This window comes from Lithobates pipiens, unplaced genomic scaffold, assembly GCF_037356315.1.
Source record: "Lithobates pipiens isolate NorthernLeopardFrog02 unplaced genomic scaffold, aLitPip1_a1.2 Scaffold_19, whole genome shotgun sequence".
Lineage (NCBI taxonomy): Eukaryota > Metazoa > Chordata > Amphibia > Anura > Ranidae > Lithobates > Lithobates pipiens.
The window spans coordinates 239,529,211-239,549,842 of record NW_027507764.1 but is presented as its reverse complement, the minus strand read 5'-3'; the positions used below and the strand labels follow the sequence as shown (position 1 = coordinate 239,549,842).

The 20,632-nt window shown below is 46.4% G+C and overlaps 1 protein-coding gene across 4 annotated transcripts in view; it reads left to right on the top strand.

The window, feature by feature from the left end:
* Positions 1–20,632, top strand: part of TRIP13 (thyroid hormone receptor interactor 13) — a 187,251-nt gene that overhangs the window by 76,329 nt on the left and 90,290 nt on the right. For all 4 annotated transcript variants that reach the window (XM_077491827.1, XM_077491826.1, XM_077491825.1 and 1 more), the window contains 2 exons: positions 1,759–1,831; positions 2,263–2,326. In XM_077491827.1, the coding sequence (XP_077347953.1) occupies positions 1,759–1,831; positions 2,263–2,326 (137 nt within the window). The remainder of the gene's footprint in view (positions 1–1,758; positions 1,832–2,262; positions 2,327–20,632) is intronic.

The window sequence follows — 20,632 nt, the reverse complement described above, 5'->3', positions numbered from 1 at the left end:
GGAAATAGTTAAAGGACAAATGTACTTTTTAGTGGTGTATTTTAAATAAACCACAAGCAACCCCGACTGCAACTTGCCTTGTCTTCATTGTGCAGCCCCAGTGGCGCATTTTCTGGCCAACAGAAGCTCTCTACCCCTAATCTCTATCTCCTAGTGTTTTCAATTGGCTTAAAACAAAAACACCTAAAGCTTGAATACACATCTAAAACACTTATATTCTCTTGCAAACCTCTCAAATAAAAATACCTGAAAATCGCTCTGCGCTGGTGTGCAGCCCTAATTCTAACTATAAATGGAAAACTTGAGCACATATTGGTAGATTATTTATCCCTCACAGATTGTACCAGAATCTCGTAGAACTGAAAAAATGCCAGATGTCTTATTCTGCTGCAGAACACCAGGGACAGAAAATCCTGGATTTCCTGCTTAGCTGGATCCCTCTGCCAAAGGTTGTGAACTCGGGATTAAAGTTCTAGTGTACAGTTGAGGTAATTGCTTTAGAACTAAGAGCAAGGGAGGTTGCTGCTCCATAGTTGCATGTTGTCAATGCAATTGGATGGCTTTATAGAAATCTAATTTACTTTTACATACTGGACAGGGATCAGCCATAAATCTGCAGCAGCCATTGATTGCCTTGTCTTGTTTGTCATTGGAAGCAAGGTTGTGTATTCCTCTGTATGCCTGGCAAGTTCTTGAACTCACATTTTCATATTTTTCTGAAGTCCTACACTTCATAAAATTTTAGAACTACTGGTAATTCTTTCCCAGCTCCACCATAAAATTCAAAAGCCTCAACAGCTAGTAGAAAGAGGCCCCTTTTTGATAGTGGAAGTGTACGCTAAAGTAAAGTTGAACATATCTAAAAGTGTACACATAGTCTCTGAAGATACTTTGATATAGTTTGAAGAAATGTGCATTGTGGTTTGCTATTAGATTGGTGTATATTTCACTTTCAATAAATGTAATTTTCAAGTTCACTTTAAAAAAAAAAAAAAAGAATATATCCAACCAAACAATAACAAGTGTGCTATCTTGTGCTAGGGATAAGTCAATAAATCACAAAGCAGACACAATAAAAGTGAATTAAACATATGATGAACTCCTCCTAAATTGACATAGCCGTGCAAATAAAGTCCATATAAAATGTGCTAACAAAAAATATTGTAAAAAAATAAATTAATAAATATATATATGTTATATAGTGCAAAAAGGTTCTCAGATTTTCTAAACTGCAGCAAGAAGAAGGAGTGCCCCCTAAAAGAATCGCCACAAGCGATTTGCATGAGCTCCTTACCAGCTGCTCTGATCCCACATAGAGACCATCAGACGCCTTGCCACATAGCCATGTATACCACAATCTTGCATGCAAAGGTTCCACGATCTCCTAAGCCAAGATAGACTCCATGGAGGAAGTTAAAGTGCAGAGTAAAATCCACATAGTGTAGTATTTTACCAAAATTTTTATAAAATGATATAATCACTTACAATCTTGAAGGAATTGCACAGCATGTGTTACAAACAACCAGCAGGTCCAAGCAGTCAGGCCGACTTGTAGAATAAAGTCACGAATATTTTTATCCATCATACTACAAGTAAAAATGAATGAAAGACCTGAAAATGTTGCCACATTAAATAAATACCAAGATTAGACCAGTAATGGATCATGTGATATATGTTTAAGCATTTCATAATTAAAAGGAAACACGTTTTGCTTTGTAACATTTGTTAATTTGTGTTTATTTTTATTTTTTATGTTAGGCCCACCTGGAACAGGAAAAACGTCACTGTGTAAAGCACTGGCACAAAAGCTGACTATCAGACTGTCCTATAGGTATTAGCTTACTTTTTATATAAAGATTTGCCTTTTTTTATTTATTTTTTTATTGTTCTTTTTTCTTATCTAGTGTTGTAATGTCTAGATTTTTAGAAAAGTAGTTGCAATTTGGGAGCTCTATACTAGCTTATACATTCCTGTGTCTTACATCTAACATATTCTATCTTATTAGGGATTATTTAACAGAACTATCATATGAATAATTTTTCTTGGCAAGACTGACTATACAGCAATTTGTAAAATTATGGCACACAAACATTTAATTCAGTCTTTGAATTTGACAAATTTCCCTTTATAACAACCTATGATTGTTCATATTCTGTATTATATATATATATATATATATATATATATATATATATATATATATAGTGTATGTATGTATATTTATATGTGTATATTTATTTTTTATATATTTTTTTTTTTAGGTACAGATATGGTCAACTCGTAGAGATTAACAGTCACAGCCTTTTCTCAAAGTGGTTTTCAGAGGTATTCATGATAAATATCTATGTAAAAAATGTTCCCTTTACTAACTTATATAGTTAGTAAGGTTGAATAAAGACACCAGTCCATCCAGTTCAACCTGAGTGAGTGTCTACAATTGTCCCTATCCCTGTACATTGCACACTCGCATCAGTCCCTACCCTCAAGGAGCCCACAATCCAAGGTCCCCATTCATATACTAGGGCCAATTTTGGACAGAAGCCAATTAGCCTACCTGCATGTCTTCAGATTGTGGGAGGAAACCGGAGTACCCGGAGGAAACCCACGCAGGCACAGGGAGAACATGCAAACTCCAGACAGGTAGTGTCGTGGTTGGGATTCGAACCAGTGACCCTTTTTTTTTTTTTTTTTTTTTTTTACTGCTAGGCGAGAGTGCTAAACGCTACACCACTGTGCCGCCTAAACTTCATGACACAAAAAATTTCCAGGAGAGGGCTGATCACACATCTTTTTCTCCAATATTGTCATTCAGTGCACTTTGAATTATAAACCAATAAATGTGCCTGACTATCCAGAGCTAAATTAATTACAGACTACTTTGTGGGGAATTGCAACTGATAAATCCATGTGAGAGCTGTGCGTCAATCTCTTTATGCACAGAACCCACTAAGCCCTAAAACATACATTATTTTTAGCTACGTATGAATAAAAGTTATGTTGGAAAAAATGTAATAATTTAGTAGGAGTATTCAAATGCAGTTTTTTCCATGAGACGAGACATTCCCTTACTTATGTCCAAGAACCAGCCATCTATAACTCTTATTTATATATTTTAGTTATCACTAGGGGGAAAACAGGAAGCCAGTTCAGACAGAAGCCCAGTCATGCTAATACAGCTCCCCCAGTGGTCAAATGGTAAACTGTTGATTCGTATCAGTTGTACCATATGATTTAGATTCATATTGCCAGTTTTCTTTGCATGTTATTACCAATTTAAAACAAATGGGGGGGTTGGTGCTGCCCTGTTTAAAAGAGAACTAAGTAATCGGAGAAAAAATAATGCTAAAGGTAGCAGTACAAATAAATCAACAGTGTAAATAACCACAGTGTATGATAAAGTGACTGGTAACAAAGTGCAAAATAAATAATGTGAAAACACAACAATAATTTCTTTAATCGTACATCACGGGACACAGAGCCATAGTAATCATTATGTGGGTTATAGGCCATCTTCAGGTGCTGGACACTGGCACAGCCTAAACAGTTGCCTCCCTATATAACCCTTCCCATACCGCGAGTACCTCTGTTTTTTTGCCAATGTCTAAAGTGTTGGTCATGAGTAAAGATGGGCTGTGCTGAGCTCCACTGTAGCAATCCTTGCTGGAGCTATCAAATTGAATTGTACCTGGGCCTCATGTCCGAAGAAATTCGATTTTGCCTGCAACGTTTCTCTTTCTAGAGAGCTGGACCCTGGGATCCAGTGCTTTAGTATTTTCGGCCATAACGTTTTACTGGCGGGTGCTATTACAAGTCCAGGAGTGTGGGTTCCCTGAGGGTCCCCAGTTCCTGAAGGTTTGTTAATGGAACCCACCGCGAAGGATGAATATTGGGTCTGTTGGTTTTACCACAGAAAGCCCTGTGGCGGGATAAGTAAGTGGAGTTTTTCTAAGGAATTTAAAATTTTCTTATGAAATGTCATGTAAATGTTGTCATGCCTAAGAGTCACCACTGGGGGCTGTATAGAGCACGTACCTTCTCATGCTTTCTTCACGCTGTGTCAGGAAGTAGCAGGCAGACCTCCGGTAAGTTGGGGAGGTTTCTTCCACCAGACACCCCCGCCTGGAAAGGGCAAAGCTAAAAACGATCGGCATGCCACTCTGTTTTCCTACTGCCCCTGCAAGGCGGCTTGTCTAGGTCTCCTCGCCATCCCTCCCTCATGCACAAGCCGCTGGCACGGGAAAACTCTTTTGAAAAAGGGGGGGTGCGATGCAATGGAGGGGGCAGGGCTTAGCGCAGCGTTGGTGTCCTCCAACGCCCGGCAAGGGAGTGTTTTTAAAGAGCATGCAAAAGGTTTGGTGACTCAGGCATTCCTATTCACACATTTATTATTCGCATCAGGCTGAGCATTAAAAGGCAGCGGCGGGGGCGTGGCCTGGCAGCGGAGGAAGATGGCAGCTTAGGACAGGGGCTCCGCCGCCCAGGTCTCCTATCTTGCTATCATCAGCGGGAAGAACACCCCTTTCTGGCAGGGAAGATGGCTGGGAGAAGCTCTTCTGTCTCCCGGTCGGCGCAAGACCCTTCCACGCAGCTCAGCCGCAACATCCCGGCGATGTTCCGCTCTCAAGCGGCGGATGTGCAGGCCGCATCTCAGACCCCAGACCACAGTATGTCCGCAACCCCGCCGGATCTCCAGGGAGCCTCCGCGCCGTCAGGTATGCACCGATCGCATGTCCCTCCCCCCTCTGAATCTGGCGGATTTGCACTCAGTGGCCACAGACATTAAAAACACTCTATTTGCAGCCATATCAGACCTCAGATCAGACATCAGGGCAGTCGCATCCAGAGTGGAGCAGGTGGAGGCCGCAGCCATGACACATGGGGCAGCCATTAAACAAGTGCAGCAGGTCTCCAGTGTCCACGGCCAACATCTCATGGATATGCATCGACACATGGAGGACCTGGACAATAGGGGGCGAAGGCGCAATCTCCGGGTACGCGGTATCCCAGAGACAGTGGAAGGTCCCCAATTACAGGCCGCAATCTGGGCTATTTTTAACACGCTGCTGGGTAGACCCCCAGATGCCCCTGTGGAGATGGAACGCTGCCACAGAGCTTTGAGGCCCAGGGGTAGGGATACTGACCCCCCCAGGGACGCAGTGTGCTGCCTGGTAAGCTTTACTCAAAAAGAAGAAATTTTGAGGCTCGCACGCAACCAGGACCGCCTAGAATACGAAGGTGCACGTATCCAACTATTCCAAGACCTATCTGCCATCACGCTACAGCACAGACGTGACCTTAGACCCCTGCTACAAGTTCTGCGAGACCGCCGTATTCCCTACAGATGGAAGTTTCCCTTTTGTCTACAGGCCTCGGCTGGAAACCGCACGGCACACTTGAGAGTCCCGGCTGTCTTGAGACCTTTCTGTGATGCCCTGGACATTCCCTTTGTGGAGGTACCTGACTGGTACAGTGCCTTCCTGCGACCGGACCCCTGGATTCCCACCCAGCCTGACTCCACGCCGCGATCACACAGGCACCGGCCCAGGAGACGGAGGAATTCTACTAACTCTCCTCCTAGGAGTCGAGGTGACATGGAAACGGAGGATAGTCCACGGGCTTCTCCCTCATCTGTTCGCCGCAGAACCGACCAGTGACTAGTTGCTGGGGTGGGTGAGTAGTTTCTTACCACCCCTTTGTTTGTTCTCCTGACCCGTGAACCTGCACCTATACTTATACATTCCAGAGGGCCCTCTGGATGGCATTTTCTCAAGCAGCCTGTCCTGACAGCAAACTGGCAAGGTGACGCAGCTCGCATGGATTGTGACCGCAGCAGAAGCAGATTGTAAGTATTTTCCCCAGGCTCGGGGTTGAGAACTGCCATATTATATTGTGTCTATCTGGGCAACTAAGGGACCTTTCACTTACCATGGCCAGACAAGAGCCCCTGACTCTTGGTTTGACTCTTAAGAAAGCTAAAGGGGACGATCACTCGCTGGTAGGGGTCCAGATTTGCCCCCTTATGGATTGCTCACTGTCGCTATGGAACACTCACCCTATATGCTAATGTGTGTCCCCCCGGCGGACTGGGGGCCCTAGCCCTGCCCCTCCAGTTGAGTCCATGGGCTAGCCGACCTACGAAGGGAAGTATGCCCTATTTGGTTCTCCCTACAGTCTTAATCTTGGCTTCCGCTGCTGGGACTGCTGCCGTTGATCACTACACTCTGCAAAGCACATGAACTAACTTCACCCTCAGTGCCTATCTTTGTCCTTACACGCCTGCTGCTTGGGACCGTTGCACTGGTTTAATATTTGATTTGGTGCTCTTTTTTGACATGCTGATGTTCCCCGATAGGGGATGGTTACTGTTTGGTTTATGATTTTAATGATTAATGGTCATTTACATTTGTTTAATGTTGGGGATTGCATTGTATTGGGTAAGGATGTTTGGATGTTCCTCCAGGGCACTAATGGTACTGCCTCAGCTGTTCTTGGCCATGCGGAAGCATCGCCGCAGAATGAGGAGTTTCGCTCCTCTGTTCCGCCCTTCCAGTCTCTGGCAACTAGATCGGAGATCTTGCAGCCTCTGCTGCGGCTGGAGACGCGGAAGATTCTGCCTCGCTGCTCCTTAGTGGCCAAGGTCACTGGGTAGGGGATCCTAGGAATTGGTCCACCTGTAGTACAGCCTACTGTTTGCCTACTATTGGGTACAAGCTATGGGTTGGTTTTGGGTGCAGAATGTTATATTATTTTCAGCTGCCGGAAGTACTCTTTCTTTCTTGCTCTATAATAGGGGTGCGGGCCGGTTCACGGTCCTTTTAGAGCATGGTCAAGGGGTTAATAATTATTATTATGGGGTTAGTACTTTTTCAAAAGACCAAACCCTCCAGAGGGGGGGTTCTTCCCATATTTATGTGTTAGACAGGGTGTCACCTGGGTGGGGATAGCTGAGTGTCTCCCTCTATTGTTCGGCTTCGTTCTCACATCAAGAAGGCAGGTTCCCCTCTTGAACATACCCGGAATTGGTTATTCCGCTTTCCTTTTTGTCACTGCAGGGCGATTAGGTGGGGTAGCAGGTCTATACCCACCTCTGGTTGTTTTTCCCCCTGGGATATCCCCAGACTACACACGATACGTTCAGTGGTGACCCCAGCAACGGCTGGGACCTCCACTGGGGATTATTGGATAGCGGTTCCCCCCCCCCCTCCCCCTTTTTTTTTTTTTTTCTCTCTCCTCCCCCTCTTTTTTCTCTGTTCCCTCCTTCTCCTTTCCACCCTCTTTCTTTCTCGCTCCTCTTCTTTCCCTTTTTCCAGGCTCGCCCTCTCCACCCCGTTGTCGCGGGGCTTGGACTAAGGCATTTCTTGAATTAGTGTTGTGACCACTGTCTTCTGCCCACACATCTTCTCTGCCCCCGATCATGTCATCTGTGAAGCATGTCTCAGCTCCTCTGTCGCTTAAAGTTTTCTCTCTGAATGCTAAAGGTCTCAATGTACCGGAAAAGCGGAGCAGTGTTCTGGCAGAGGCCCACAGACATAGGGCGCAAATCCTTTTTTTTCAGGAAACGCATTTCAAAACTGGCTCTGTTCCCCGCCTGTCGGACAAGCACTTTCCGACAGTATTTCATGCAACTTCACCCGACTCCAAGGCTAAGGGTGTTTCCATCTTAATAGCCAAATCTCTCCCGTTTGTTCTGACTGATCAACTAGTTGACCCGGAGGGTAGGTACCTCTTTTTGAAAGGGACCTGGAAAGACAAACCTATAACTTTGGCCAATGTGTACTGTCCCAATGCTAATAGAATCCCATTTTTGAAAACTGTACTATTGAAACTTACTACTTTCCAAACTGGCCTCCTTATTTTAGGGGGGGATTTCAACCTAGAGCTTGATCCCTTGCTGGATACTTCATCGGGCACGTCTTCGCTCCCTTACTCGGCTCTAAAGCAAGTCAAGCTCCAACTTGCATCTCTTGCGCTTCATGACACATGGCGTACGCTTCACCCCAGTGAGAAGGACTACACTTTCTTTTCACACCCGCACAATCGCTACTCGAGGCTGGATTACCTTTTTATACGGCAGACGGATTTGTCCCATCTAGTTAACGCGTCTATAGAGGCTATGACACTCTCCGACCATCACCCCATCACGCTGACTTTGCAATTCCCACAGATGGAGAGGCTGACCAGAATATGGAGGCTAGATGCGTCCACCTTGTCAGACCCCGCAGATTCAACCCGCATAGAACAGGCCATACGGGACTACTTCACCACGAATGATACGCCGGATGTGTCTCCTATGATGCAATGGGAGGCTCATAAGTGTGTGATTCGGGGACACCTTCTGGCGATAGCGGCTAGGAAGAAGAGGGAGAGACAGGAACTGATAACGAACCTTATACGGGGGATTACTAAACTAGAGATACAGCACAAACGTACTAAGGCCATTCAAGTGGCACAGCAATTAGCTGATGCCCGAGCCCAACTGGTGGAGGAATTGTTTCGGCAGGCACGTAAACGCCACATGCTGTCACAAAAACTGTTCTACTAACAGGGTAATAAACCGGGGAGGCTGCTGGCACGCTGTTTACAAAAGCGTACCCTTGCCACGACGGTGCATCATCTGTCAGATAATGCAGGCCGCTCCTTTTCAAAAAACGAGGATATTGCGCAGCAATTTCTTCGTTACTATAGTAAGTTATACAATTTAGCAGAAGAAGGTCATAGCCTCGTGGAGGGTGGGACTCGCTCGCGGCTGATTGGGGAATTTCTGGGCAAATATAGTCCCAAAGCGTTGTCGGCGGACGAGCGTGTTGGCCTAGAAGCTCCCTTGTCCTCTGAGGAATGGGAGGCGGCCTTGAAGTCAATGAAGCCAGGTAAAAGCCCAGGTCCGGATGGCTTCACGGTGCCGTACTACAAAATCTACGGGGCTCTGTTGGTACCGCGATTTCTTAAAGCCTTTAACTCACTGGCTAAGGTCCCCCAACCTCCAGATACGCTTTTAGAAGCGTATATTACAGTGTTACCCAAAGATGGCAAGGACCCCACCGACGTTAAGAATTATCGCCCGATATCGCTTTTAAACGTGGATCTGAAGCTGTTTGCGAAGATCATTGCGAACCGCCTGGCGTTTTATATTCCGGCCTGGGTGGGGAAGGATCAAGTGGGCTTCGTGCGGGGGAGGGAAGCGAGGGATAACACGATCAAGGCCTTAAATCTCCATCATTGGCTGACTTCTACCCAACAGGAGGGTTTTTTTCTGGCCATGGATGCGGAGAAGGCGTTCGACAGGGTGGCCTGGGACTACCTGCAAGCAGTGCTTCGGGCCCTGGGCCTGGGCAGCAATATGTGTACCTTCATTGGAGCTTTATATTCTAACCCCAGGGCCAGGGTCAAGGTTAATGGCCACCTGTCGGACGCCTTCCCCATCCGAAATGGCACTAGACAAGGGTGCCCTCTCTCTCCCCTTCTGTACATCCTAACCCTGGAGCCCCTCTTGCGCTGCATTAGGCTCCACCCGGACATCAAGGGTATCACAGTACGCCATAAGGAGTACAAAGTCGCGGCTGCCGTCCCTGCCAAATCGAATGCCACTTCTGGAACAATTCAAACGCATAGCCAACCTAAAACTTAATTACTCTAAATCGTTCGCGCTGAATGTTTCCTTGCCGCATGATCTTGCCCGTCAATGCCAAGCCAATTTTCCCTTCAAATGGAACTCAGATGCTATTACATACCTGGGCATACAGTTGCCTGGTAAGCTGAGTTCCCTTTACGAAAGGAACTTTCTCCCCGAACTTAAAACTATTCAACAGGAGCTGCAGAGGTGGGATGTCCCGACTCTGTCGTGGTTTGGGCGAGCGGCTGCTCTCAAAATGACTGTGCTTCCTCGACTCCTCTATAAAATGCAAACAATCCCCATACGTCTCCCACCGGCCTTTTTCGCAACTTTTAAAAGAATCTGTAGATCCTTCCTCTGGGGCTCCAAATCGCCTCGCATCGGGTGGGCAACCTTGGTTCTACCCAAAGCTAAGGGAGGCATTGGTCTACCCGACCTTAAACGTTATTATTGGGCAGTACACATGGCCAGGGTAGTGGACTGGAAGGTTCATACACGTTGCAAGGACTGGCCAGATCTCGAAAAGCTCGTGGTCGGTCAAGATCTGCAAGCGCTTCCTTGGAGCACTAAGCGCTCCACAGGGCACCAGCTCTCTATACACCCTCTTGTTGGGGCGACCCTACAAGAATTTACCAGGGCTTGCAAAGCAATGGCACTCTCCCATACAGAGAGTCCGATTACTCCCATTAGGGGTAACCCTGACTTCCCCCCAGGACTGTCTGCCAGTTTCTTGGCTCAGGAATGGCCGTCTACAGAGATGGTGGCGAAACAATTTTTTAGGAGGGGCAGATTCTTAAGTCACCAAGACCTGGCCAAGCTATCTGCCACCAAGACGTTCCCATATTGGCCATACATACAGCTGAAACACTTCTTGGATGACCCAGGGAGGAGACCGGGATATTTGACAGAACCCACTGTTTTTGAAGCTCTGTGCTCCAGCAAGACTCCCCAGAACCGCGTGATCTTGGCTTTGTATGCTTCTATGTTTAAGACCCAGCACCCAGAAGGAGTCCAGATCTGGTCTTCTGGGGGTCTGTGCTGGACCAGGAGATAACGGATAAAGAGTGGGACCGTATACATCTATATATTCATAAGGGGTCCCAAAATGTACACACGCAGGAAAATGGTTACAAATTGAAGATGAGATGGTACAAAACTCCAGACCTGCTCCATAAGATCTTCCCGATGGTCCCTGACCATTGTTGGCGATGCGAAAGGGAGATAGGTACCCTTCTTCACGTATGGTGGGATTGCCCTCTGATTCAACCCTACTGGAGAGAGGTACATAAGGTAATTTCGGAGGTTTCACCCTTGGCCTTGGAGTTCACCCCTGCACAATATTTATTACATCTATCGAAAATTCCCCAGAAGAAATATTGTAAGTCTTTGGCGATACACATGATCAATGCTGCTAGGCTTTGTATTCCGGTACTTTGGAGATCTGTGTCCCCCCCCCTCGATTAAAAGCTGGTTTCTTCGCATTAATCGTATAGAAGCGATGGAGGAGCTGATTCATATAGCGCAGGACAAGATTGATCGCTTTTCCGCAATCTGGGGAGTGTGGCGGACTTTTAAACTTTCCCAGAGATATCTTGCGTTGATGCAATCTTAGGAGACAGTGATGCTCTACAAGTGGAAATTTTCCCAACTGGCATCTCCCATGTGGGTAATGCTTACAGTACAGTCTATCTGGACATAGACACAGCCCTGGTACATAGTGGCGCCTTCCCTTGTTGTTGGCTACACCGGGACGTAGAGGGTAGCTGGTGGTTAGCCCACCCCTGATCCGTTCGAAGGCTTATCCGAGCGTTTTCTCCTCTTTTCTACCTCTATATTCTTCCTCTTTAAGTCCTAGCTGGTTCCTCTCCTACAACCCTCCCCCACCCTCCCCCCCCCCCCTTTTTTTTTTTTTTGTTTTTTGTTTTTTGTTGTTTGTTCCCGCTATCTTATAGGTATCATTGGTAATTCTACGTGACCAGGCCGTTAGAGACACAACGGTTAAGGGTGACCAGAGGGTGCAAGGCCACTTCGAACAAGCTTGCATGTAGGCGTGATTCTACACGCTATGGTTTTCTCTCTGGCAACATAGTGTCTGCAACTGGCTTTTCTTAGCTACTACAACTGCTGTTTACGGATATCTATATGCGAGGTTGTACAGATAGATAACGAGACACTGTATGGTTTGTTGTATTTGTTTTGTTTTTCTTTTCTGTAATTCTGTATTTGCCTACTGTTACCTTGGAAATATAATAAAAATTCTAAAATTTAAAAAAAAAAAAAAAAAAAAAAAAAGGCAGCGGCAGTAGCTGGACTAATAGTCAAAGCAGTGGATGCGATTCTTCTGGTAGTACCTCTGCATTTATGCATTGGGCTATGGTCAGAAGGGGAGGTAAAAACACCCCAAAATAAGGCTAAAGGGATCTCCCTCAAGCTCTGAAAGCCTAAAACTCATCTCTACAATGGCATCCTCCCCTGAAAGGGGGTGGCTGGTCAGAGTGAGCCTTCAGGGGCCATAGTTCCAGCCTATATTTCTAAAAAAGGTTTCTTTTCTCAGCCATGATAGCATGGGAAAAAGGTTAGTGGCTTTAATCGCATCCCAGATTGGGATAAAATGCGACAGGCTCCATTCCATTACCCAAGGACCCTCAAACTGAGGATCTGGGGGCGGGAGAAGATGTTTTCTCTCAGGGGACTGTGAACAGGCTGATGACTCCTCTTCTGAGGCGTCATATGCGGAAGGATCAGCTTAACGTTTTGGGTGCAATTCCTTACTGAATTGGTCCGCTCCACATTTTATGCTACCCTTAACTGAGTGTCCACTTCTTGTTTTGGGTTCGCTAAAGCCTTCTCAAAACTGTGCATACCTTTCCTGTCCATTCATTGTTGGGAAAGTTTATGTATTCTGAATGAGATCACCAAGATAAACATTTTTTTTCCCCCTCCTAAAAAGTTTTTCACACTTTATCCTATGGAGGAAAAAACTTATTAAAGGTGGAAGATACCAGCAATTGACGCTTCCATATCTTCTGATTAAAAGTTTGACTTATCCGGCAAACAATGCTCAAATACTTGGGGATCCAAAGGATAAAGAGTTGGAATTCCTATTTAAAAAACAAAACAAAAAACCCATATATTGTTTTCCTGACATGTTGCGTGTCTCAGCCTGTGCTGACAGTAATTGGTATTTGTCAAAATCCTTGAGGGTCCAACTTGAACAGGTGCTCAAGGTTTCTCTGTTCAGCAGACCCAGGATCTGTCAAGCTCCTAGTAGCTTTATGTTGGCAATAGACTCCATGAGAGATTCTATCTTCAGGCCTCGTGCCTTTTGCTGGGCTGGTATACAAGTATAGAATACTAAGGTTGAAAAATTGGTCAGCCGAAGCGTCATAAAAAAACAAAAACGAAAAAATCTCCTGGCTGGTTTTCCATTTTGCGGTGAATGGCTGTTTGGGCTATCTTGGATAATTCATCCAAAGAATTTCTATTGGAAAGGCACCCTTTTGCCATTTAAGAAAAGGAGTACCGTATATACTCGAGTATAAGCCGAGATTTTCAGCCTCTTTTTTGAGGCTGAAAGTGCCCCCTCGGCTTATACTCGAGTCACCGCTGTCTGACTGCTCGATCAGCGTATCGAGCAGACAGACGGCGGACATTAAAATTCAAAAGCCGCGCCTCCTTCTCCGCCTCCGCCTGTGATAGGCGGAACACTGAATTTCCCAGCAGTCAGTGTTCCGCCTATCACGGACATCCGTTCATTCTCATACTACGGACGAGTATGAGAGGATGTCCGTGATAGGCGGAACACAGGCTGCTGGGAAATTGAGTGTTCCGCCTATCACAGGCGGAGGCGGAGAAGGAGGCGCGGCTTTTGAATTGTAGAATGGCCGCCGAGAAGAGCGGCGATCCTGGAGCGGCGATCCATCGGCACGACACGGGACGGAGGAGGCACGGGACGGAGGAGGCACGGGACGGAGGAGGCACGGGACAGAGGAGGCACGGGACAGAGGAGGCACGGGACAGAGGAGGCTCGGGACGACGGCGGCTCGGGACGGAGGCTTGGGACACAGGTAGGCTGGACACACACACAAGGCTGCACGGACACACACACACACACACACACACACACACACACACACACACACACACACACACACACACACACACACACACAGGGATGGATGGATGGATGGATACACACACACACACACACACACAGGGATGGATGGATGGATGAATACACACACACACACACACAGGGATGGATGGATGGATGGATACACACACAGGGATGGATGGACGGACACACACACAGGGATGGATGGATGGATGGATGGACACACACACAGGGATGGATGGACGGACACACACACAGGGATGGACGGACACACAGGGATGGACAGCCATGTCTCACCCTCGGCTTATACACGAGTCAATAAGTTTTCCAGTTTTTTGGGGGTAAATTGGGGGCCTCGGCTTATATTCGGGTCGGCCTATACTCGAGTATATACGGTAAATATATTTAATTTAAGGCTCCTTCTCCAGTGCTAGGGGCATCAGCCTCCAGTCAGTCACGACGGCTTAAGTTCAAGAGGTAATCCTCAGGGTCAAGCCCAGGGACAAAAGAAATAAACATAAACATGTAGGTTTAAATAAACATAGATTTTATCCTTTGATTGTATGAGAATACCCTCATTGTTATCAATAAAAGTTAAGTTTATTTAAAATACTACACAATCCGGACCCCCTCTTTTCTGATATCTCCCTTGCCTCCTCTGAAAGACAAGACTTTTCTATATCTACAGTGGCCAGCACTATGGTAGAAGGAAGAAGTGAATCTTACAGATTTGTACACACATGCGGTTACCTCATTACTGCAAGGTAAGAGGCCATTGCTACCAGTGTGTGTGTGTTTTTCCACGCAGAGGAGTTTACTATTCCTTGGCACCTTGTGTTTGCACCTTGACGTTCTTTGCAGACAGAAGAAAGGACTGTATTGCCGTTTTGCACTAATTTATTTGCACTCTGCACTGAGAGGCTGCTTGCTGGTTTTGGCACAGTTTATTTTGAGTTTTGCACAATTATATTTGCACTCATCGTATTTACAGAAAAAATATTCTAGTGTTTCAACATCATTTATTGTTCATTTATTACTGTGGATATTGTTTACACTATAGATCTATTTTTGTTCATGTATTTATTCAGTTGCATGTGCACTGCTAGATTTAGCAGTACACTTTTTTTAAAGTTTTTTATTTATTTTTTTCCTACAGAAGAATTATTGTTGTGTTTTCACATTATATATTTTGTACTTTACCAGTCACTTTACCACACACTGTGTTTATTATTTACATTGATGATTTATTTGTACTGCTAACTTTAGCAGTATTTTTTTCTGATTACTTGGTTCTCTTTTAACCACTTCCATACAGGACATTTTGACCCCCTTCCTGCCCAGGCCAATTTTCAGCTTTCAGAGCTGTCACACTTTGAATGAGAATTATGCGGTCATGCTACATTGTACTCAAATTAATTTTGATTATTTTTTTTCCCCCACAAATAGAGCTTTCTTTTGGTGGTATTTGATCGCCTCTGCGGTTTTTATTTTTTGCGCTATTAACAAAAGAGCGACAATTTTGAAAAAAAAAAACATTTATTACTTTTTGCTTATTTTTTTTTTCCCTCAGTTTAGGCAGATATGTATTCTTCTACATATTTTTGGTAAAAAAAATATAGCAATAATCGTATATTTGATTGTATTACGCAAAAGTTATAGCGTCTACAAAATTGGGGATAGAATTATGGCATTTTTATTATGGATGCATAAAGAGAGAAACATCAGACTACAGCAAGCATAATCGGTTTATTATGTATAAATTGCATAAATGTAAAACATTTAGTAAGGTTTTCTGTGTATTTTGCCTTATTTTTCAGGAGCAGGCATTTTTCTCTTACGTTCATTGACTGACACAGCTCCTTATTCTTGACCATTGGATTGTTAGGCCACTTTCAGGAGAGGACTAGGCAGAACATGTTAACGCACATAAAAACAGAACTTTCTAGTTACGCCCAAGGGGTGGTCCCTTCAGTAACAACCCTCCAGCCTGCTTCCTGCAGCCTCAGTTTTTTTCTGCCTAGTGAAGGAGAAGGACCTAGGAACCCTGCGGGCCCATCGGTCCGTTGATTTTTTTCTGCAGAAGTTTGCCTTTTGCGCAAGATTAAGATCCTGTGATCTGCTATCAACAGCCGGTTGGGTGACAGGCTGGATACCCTTATCCTTGTAGTCTCCCCAGCCTGGCCAGCGAGTGCATGCAGACCAGAGCTCCGCTCTGGGTCAGCCACGACATGCCCCGCCAGGGGCGGCCGGTGAGCGTAATGCTCCGGGGCACACACAAGACCGGGCTGCTGATGTCTGCGTCACAGTGTGCCGGGCCAGCAGCCATCCCGTACTGATCGGAGTGTGAGTCTGTGATGGAATGTTCCCCAGTCAGTACTGGTAAGTACAGCTCTCCTGTCCTGTTATTTACAGTTGGGGGGTCAGCAATTCGACCAGTACTGACCACAGCACTTGTGTCGCAGACACTTACTGGGCAAAACTTTTGGAGAAAGCAGCAGGCTACTCCCATCTGCATGGAACTAGCAGACCAGTTATTGTACGGTTGAAAGTACGTTGTAACGTGGCTCTGGATACATTTCTTCTGCTATCCAAGGTTTCAGTGTCAGCAGTGGTGTTGAGGCGCCTGATTTGGATGAAAGGCTGGTCAGCAGACCAGGCATTTAAAAAAAGCTTTGACGGATTTACCATTCCCTGGTGAGTGGCTTTTTGGAGCCTTGTTGGATGACATCATTTAGAATTTCACAGGTGGGAAGAGTACCTTGCTGCCATAGGCCAGGAAGACTAAGGAGCCACGCCGCAGGCAAAGGCCCACATTTTCCGCTCAAAAGTGGCTTTTCCATCAGTCTGGGACTTGGGCAAAACGCTCCCAGTCCAACAGGACGACCCTTGGGGAAGAAAGCGTCCCTGGAACCGCAAGCCTAACAACCCTGCGAGAAAAGTGTCATTGCATGAAGGTTTGCCCCCGCCTGTCATATGGGTGGGAAGGACGCTTCGGGAGTTTGCAGCCCGGTGGACCTCTTGGCTATCTGGCCAATGGGTCTGCCAACTGATTTCCTTGGCTACAAGATAGAGTTCCTCTCTTGGCCTACAAACTGATCTTCCCTTCCAGCATACCCTTACTCCTGGCTCGCTGGGAAGCCCCATGGGGGCAGTATGGGACCTGCTACACCTCAGGGTGATAGTGTCTATTCCAGGGTCAGAAAGTTTCCAGGGGTTCTCCTCCAATCTGTAGTCCCCAAAGAAGGAAGGGGTAGTCCAATCTTGGACCTAAAAAGTCTCAATTGCTTTGTTTAAGTACAAAGGCTCAGTGTGGAATCAGTTCGCTCAGTTGTCGCTGCAGTCCATCAGGGGGACTCCCTGGCATCTTTGGACATCCAGGATTCTTACCCATATGCTTCAGGCATCAGAGGGTTCTGCGAAATGCAGTTGGGGAAGCACACTACCAGTTTGAGGCTCCCTCTTTTTGGCTTGGCTTCAGCACCCTGAGTCCTTACCAAGGTATTGACTTCAATATTGGCGCTGTTGAGACAACGCAGGATCGCAATCATAAGTTACCTGGATGACCTCCTTCTGAGAGCAGCTTCCGCCTCAGAATCAAGGAGGATGTGGCGATTGCCATGCAAACCCTGCAGGTATTTGGGTGGCTGTTGAACCTAAAAGGTTGGTGCTCATACCGTTTCAGCACTGGAGTGCTTAGGCTACCGCTGGACTCCATAAAAACAAGAGTTTTCTCCCTTCAGACAAACTGCAGACTCTCAGAGCCACGGTAAAACTATCGCTGAACAGCAGGTAGTCGTCAATGCGTTTCTGTATGCAAGTTCTGGGCCTCATGGTGACTTCCCTTGAGGCGGTACTGTACGCCCACTTTCCACCAGAGTCTTGTAGAAGGAGATCTTGACACAATGGCACATATCTCCGTTATCCCTGGATCGGCAGATTCGGGTGCGCCAGTCAGTCAGGGACCAGTCAGACCTGCTCTGGTGGCTGAGGTCACTGCCACCTCAGTCCGGGAAGTCGTTCCTACCTCTGTATTGGGCTGTGATCACAACAGATGCCAGCCTGACCGGCTGGGGTGGAGTACTGGGACTACAGTTGACCCAGGGCCTCTGGTCAGGTGAGGAACCCAAGTTGCCAATCAATATGTTCGAACTCTGAGCGATCAGGCTTGCCTCTCCACATAGTCGATCCAGTAAGACAATGCCACGGCGGTGGCATATGTCAACCATCAAGGAGGAACAAGTAGCTCGGCTGCAGCACAGGAGGTCGCTCACATCCTTCAGTGGACAGAGTGACAGGTACCGGCCTTGTCCGCCATTATATCCCGGGAGGAAGCAACTGGCAGGCGAAGTACCGAAGTCTCCAGATGCTGGACCCAGGAGACTGGGCATTGCATCCAGACGTGTTCCAGCCATTGTGCCTGGAGTGGGACACACCAGACGTGTATCTCTTTTCTTCCCGTCCCAAACGGTAGGGGCCGAGATTCGTATCCAGGATAAAAGATCCTTGGGCAGATGCATCGTGTTGGTGGCTCCATGGGATCAGTAGGGGCTGATCTACGACTTTCTATCGCAAAAGCTGCTACCACATCTGCTCCGCAGAGTGGAGGCCGAGGGGGTTCCAGTAATACTAATGCCTCGGAATAGCCTTGGCGTCCCTGACTCGCCGACCTAGTACGCCTGGTTGCGAAGACTCCCTGAAGGCTGCTGTTGTGAGAGGACCTTCTGTGTCAGGTCCGATTCTCCATAGCTGGTTTAACGGTAAGGCTGTTGAGAGCCAGATGCTAAGGTACCAAGGCCTATTGGACTCTGTGATCTCAACTATGTTGAGAGCACGGAAATCTTCTCGAAGATATACCGTCGTACCTGGAAGGCATACATCTCTGTGTGAGGAGGAAGGATGGCATCCGTGCCCCTATTCTGTTTCCAGGATCCTACTGTTTCTACAGCGAGGGGTAGACCAGAAGTTGGTTTCAAGCACCATTAAGGGACAAATATCAGCCTTGGCTGTCTTTTTTTCAGCAACCCCTGGCATCTCGTTTTTAAGTCAGCACTGTTGTTCAGGGGGTCCGACTTGTAGTTCCTCTGGTGCGTCCACCTTTACCCCACAGGATCTTAACCTGGTGTTATCTGCGCTTCAGAAACCGCCATTTGAGAACATCAGAGGAATTCCCTTGTTGACTCTTTCTCAGAAAAGGGGTCTTTCTAGTGGCCATTACATTGGCCAGGAGGGTTTCGGAACTGGCAGCCTTGTCTTGCAAGTCGCCCTATATGGTTAACCATAAAGATAAGGTGGTGTTGCATTCACAACCTTCCTTTCTGCTGAAGGTAGCTTCGGCGTTCCACATCAATGATATTGTGTTACCATCTCTGTGTCCTAAACCGACACATTCTAAGAGGTGGCCCTTTATTCCCTGGATGTGATCAGGGCTATAAGGATATATTTGTCTGCCACGGCTCCCCTTTGGCAATTAGAGCTCTGTTTGTTTTGTTAGCTGGTCCGAAAAAGAGGTATGGCGGTCTAGTCGATCACCATTTCCAGGTGGATAAGACAGATGTGGTACAAGCCTTCGCCTTGAAGGGGCAGGTGCCCCCCTTTCCTACCATGGTCCATTCCACCAGGACAATGGGGCCTCTCGGGCACCCGACATCGAGTGCTAGTCGCTCTGGTGTGTAAGGCGGCAATTCAGTCGTCCATTCACACTCTTACCAAAATCTACTGAGTGGATATAAGCGCATCGTCTGATGCCTGCTTGGCCGCAAGTTTGTGGGCGGCCGTGTAATGTTGCAATTCTGCACTACTTTTTCTGTTTTAAAGAAAATACTGTTACTTTTGAGTATAATGCACTGTTGCGTTGTTACCGCAAGTTCTGATGCGGTTAGATAAGGTGGTGACTCTTGTTAGGGAGCACTTCTGATTGTGAGTGAAGCTCTTTTATGCTGTTTCCTACCCCTCGTTATGATACTGCTTGGCGACATCCCAATGGTCAAGAATAAGGAGCTGTGTCAGTCAGTGAACGTAAAAAAATACTCACCGTAAATTCCTTTTCTCTGTAGTTCACTGACTGACACAGCACCCTCCCATCTTATTGTTTTAATTTATACTGCTTGTTGACGTACTGAGGCTGCAGGAAGCAGGCTAGAGGTTTGTTACTGAAGGAACCGTCCCTTGGGCAGAACTAGAAAGTCTGTTTTTTGTACTTGTTAACATGTTATGCCTAGTCCTCTCCTGAAGGTGGTGTAACAACCCAATGGTCAAGAATAAGGAGCTGTGTCAATCAGTGAACTACAGAGAAAAGGATTTTTACAGTGAGTAAAAAAATCCTATTTTTGCTTGAGGATAGATGCATTAAAATCCCTTGTAGCTTGCTTTTCTTTCCTTGTTATTAGCAGTTGTCAGTAAAATTCCATTCTCTTACTGATCAGTCAACTCCGGTCATGTTGATTAGAAGACAGATTTATTACAGATGTACAGTACAAACGCATGAGGGACCCTTCCTGCAGAAGGTCCACAGCAAAATCACACCAGGAAATATGTACACAGTTACTTTATAGTAGTATTTGGCAACCTCCCATTGGCTAAGGCACACTGGTGACTCATGGTGCTTTGTCAGCTTTATTGCCAAAGCCAGAGTGCCTTTACAAGGTTTCCTAATTTGGTAATATCTGCTAGTTTTCTTAAATATTGCCCCAGCCCTTGGTCAGGACTTAAAGTGGGGTACCCCCTAAAAAAAAAAATGAAAAGTCAGCAGCTACAAATACTGCAGCTGCTGGCTTTTAATAATCGAACACTTACCTGCCCCAGCCGGGCACCCACTGCGCATTCGCGAGTGGCGCAGGGCGCCGTGATACGCCGTACAGTCACCTGGGACACATGACAGGTCCCAGGTGAATGTGCGGCGCGAGGGGAA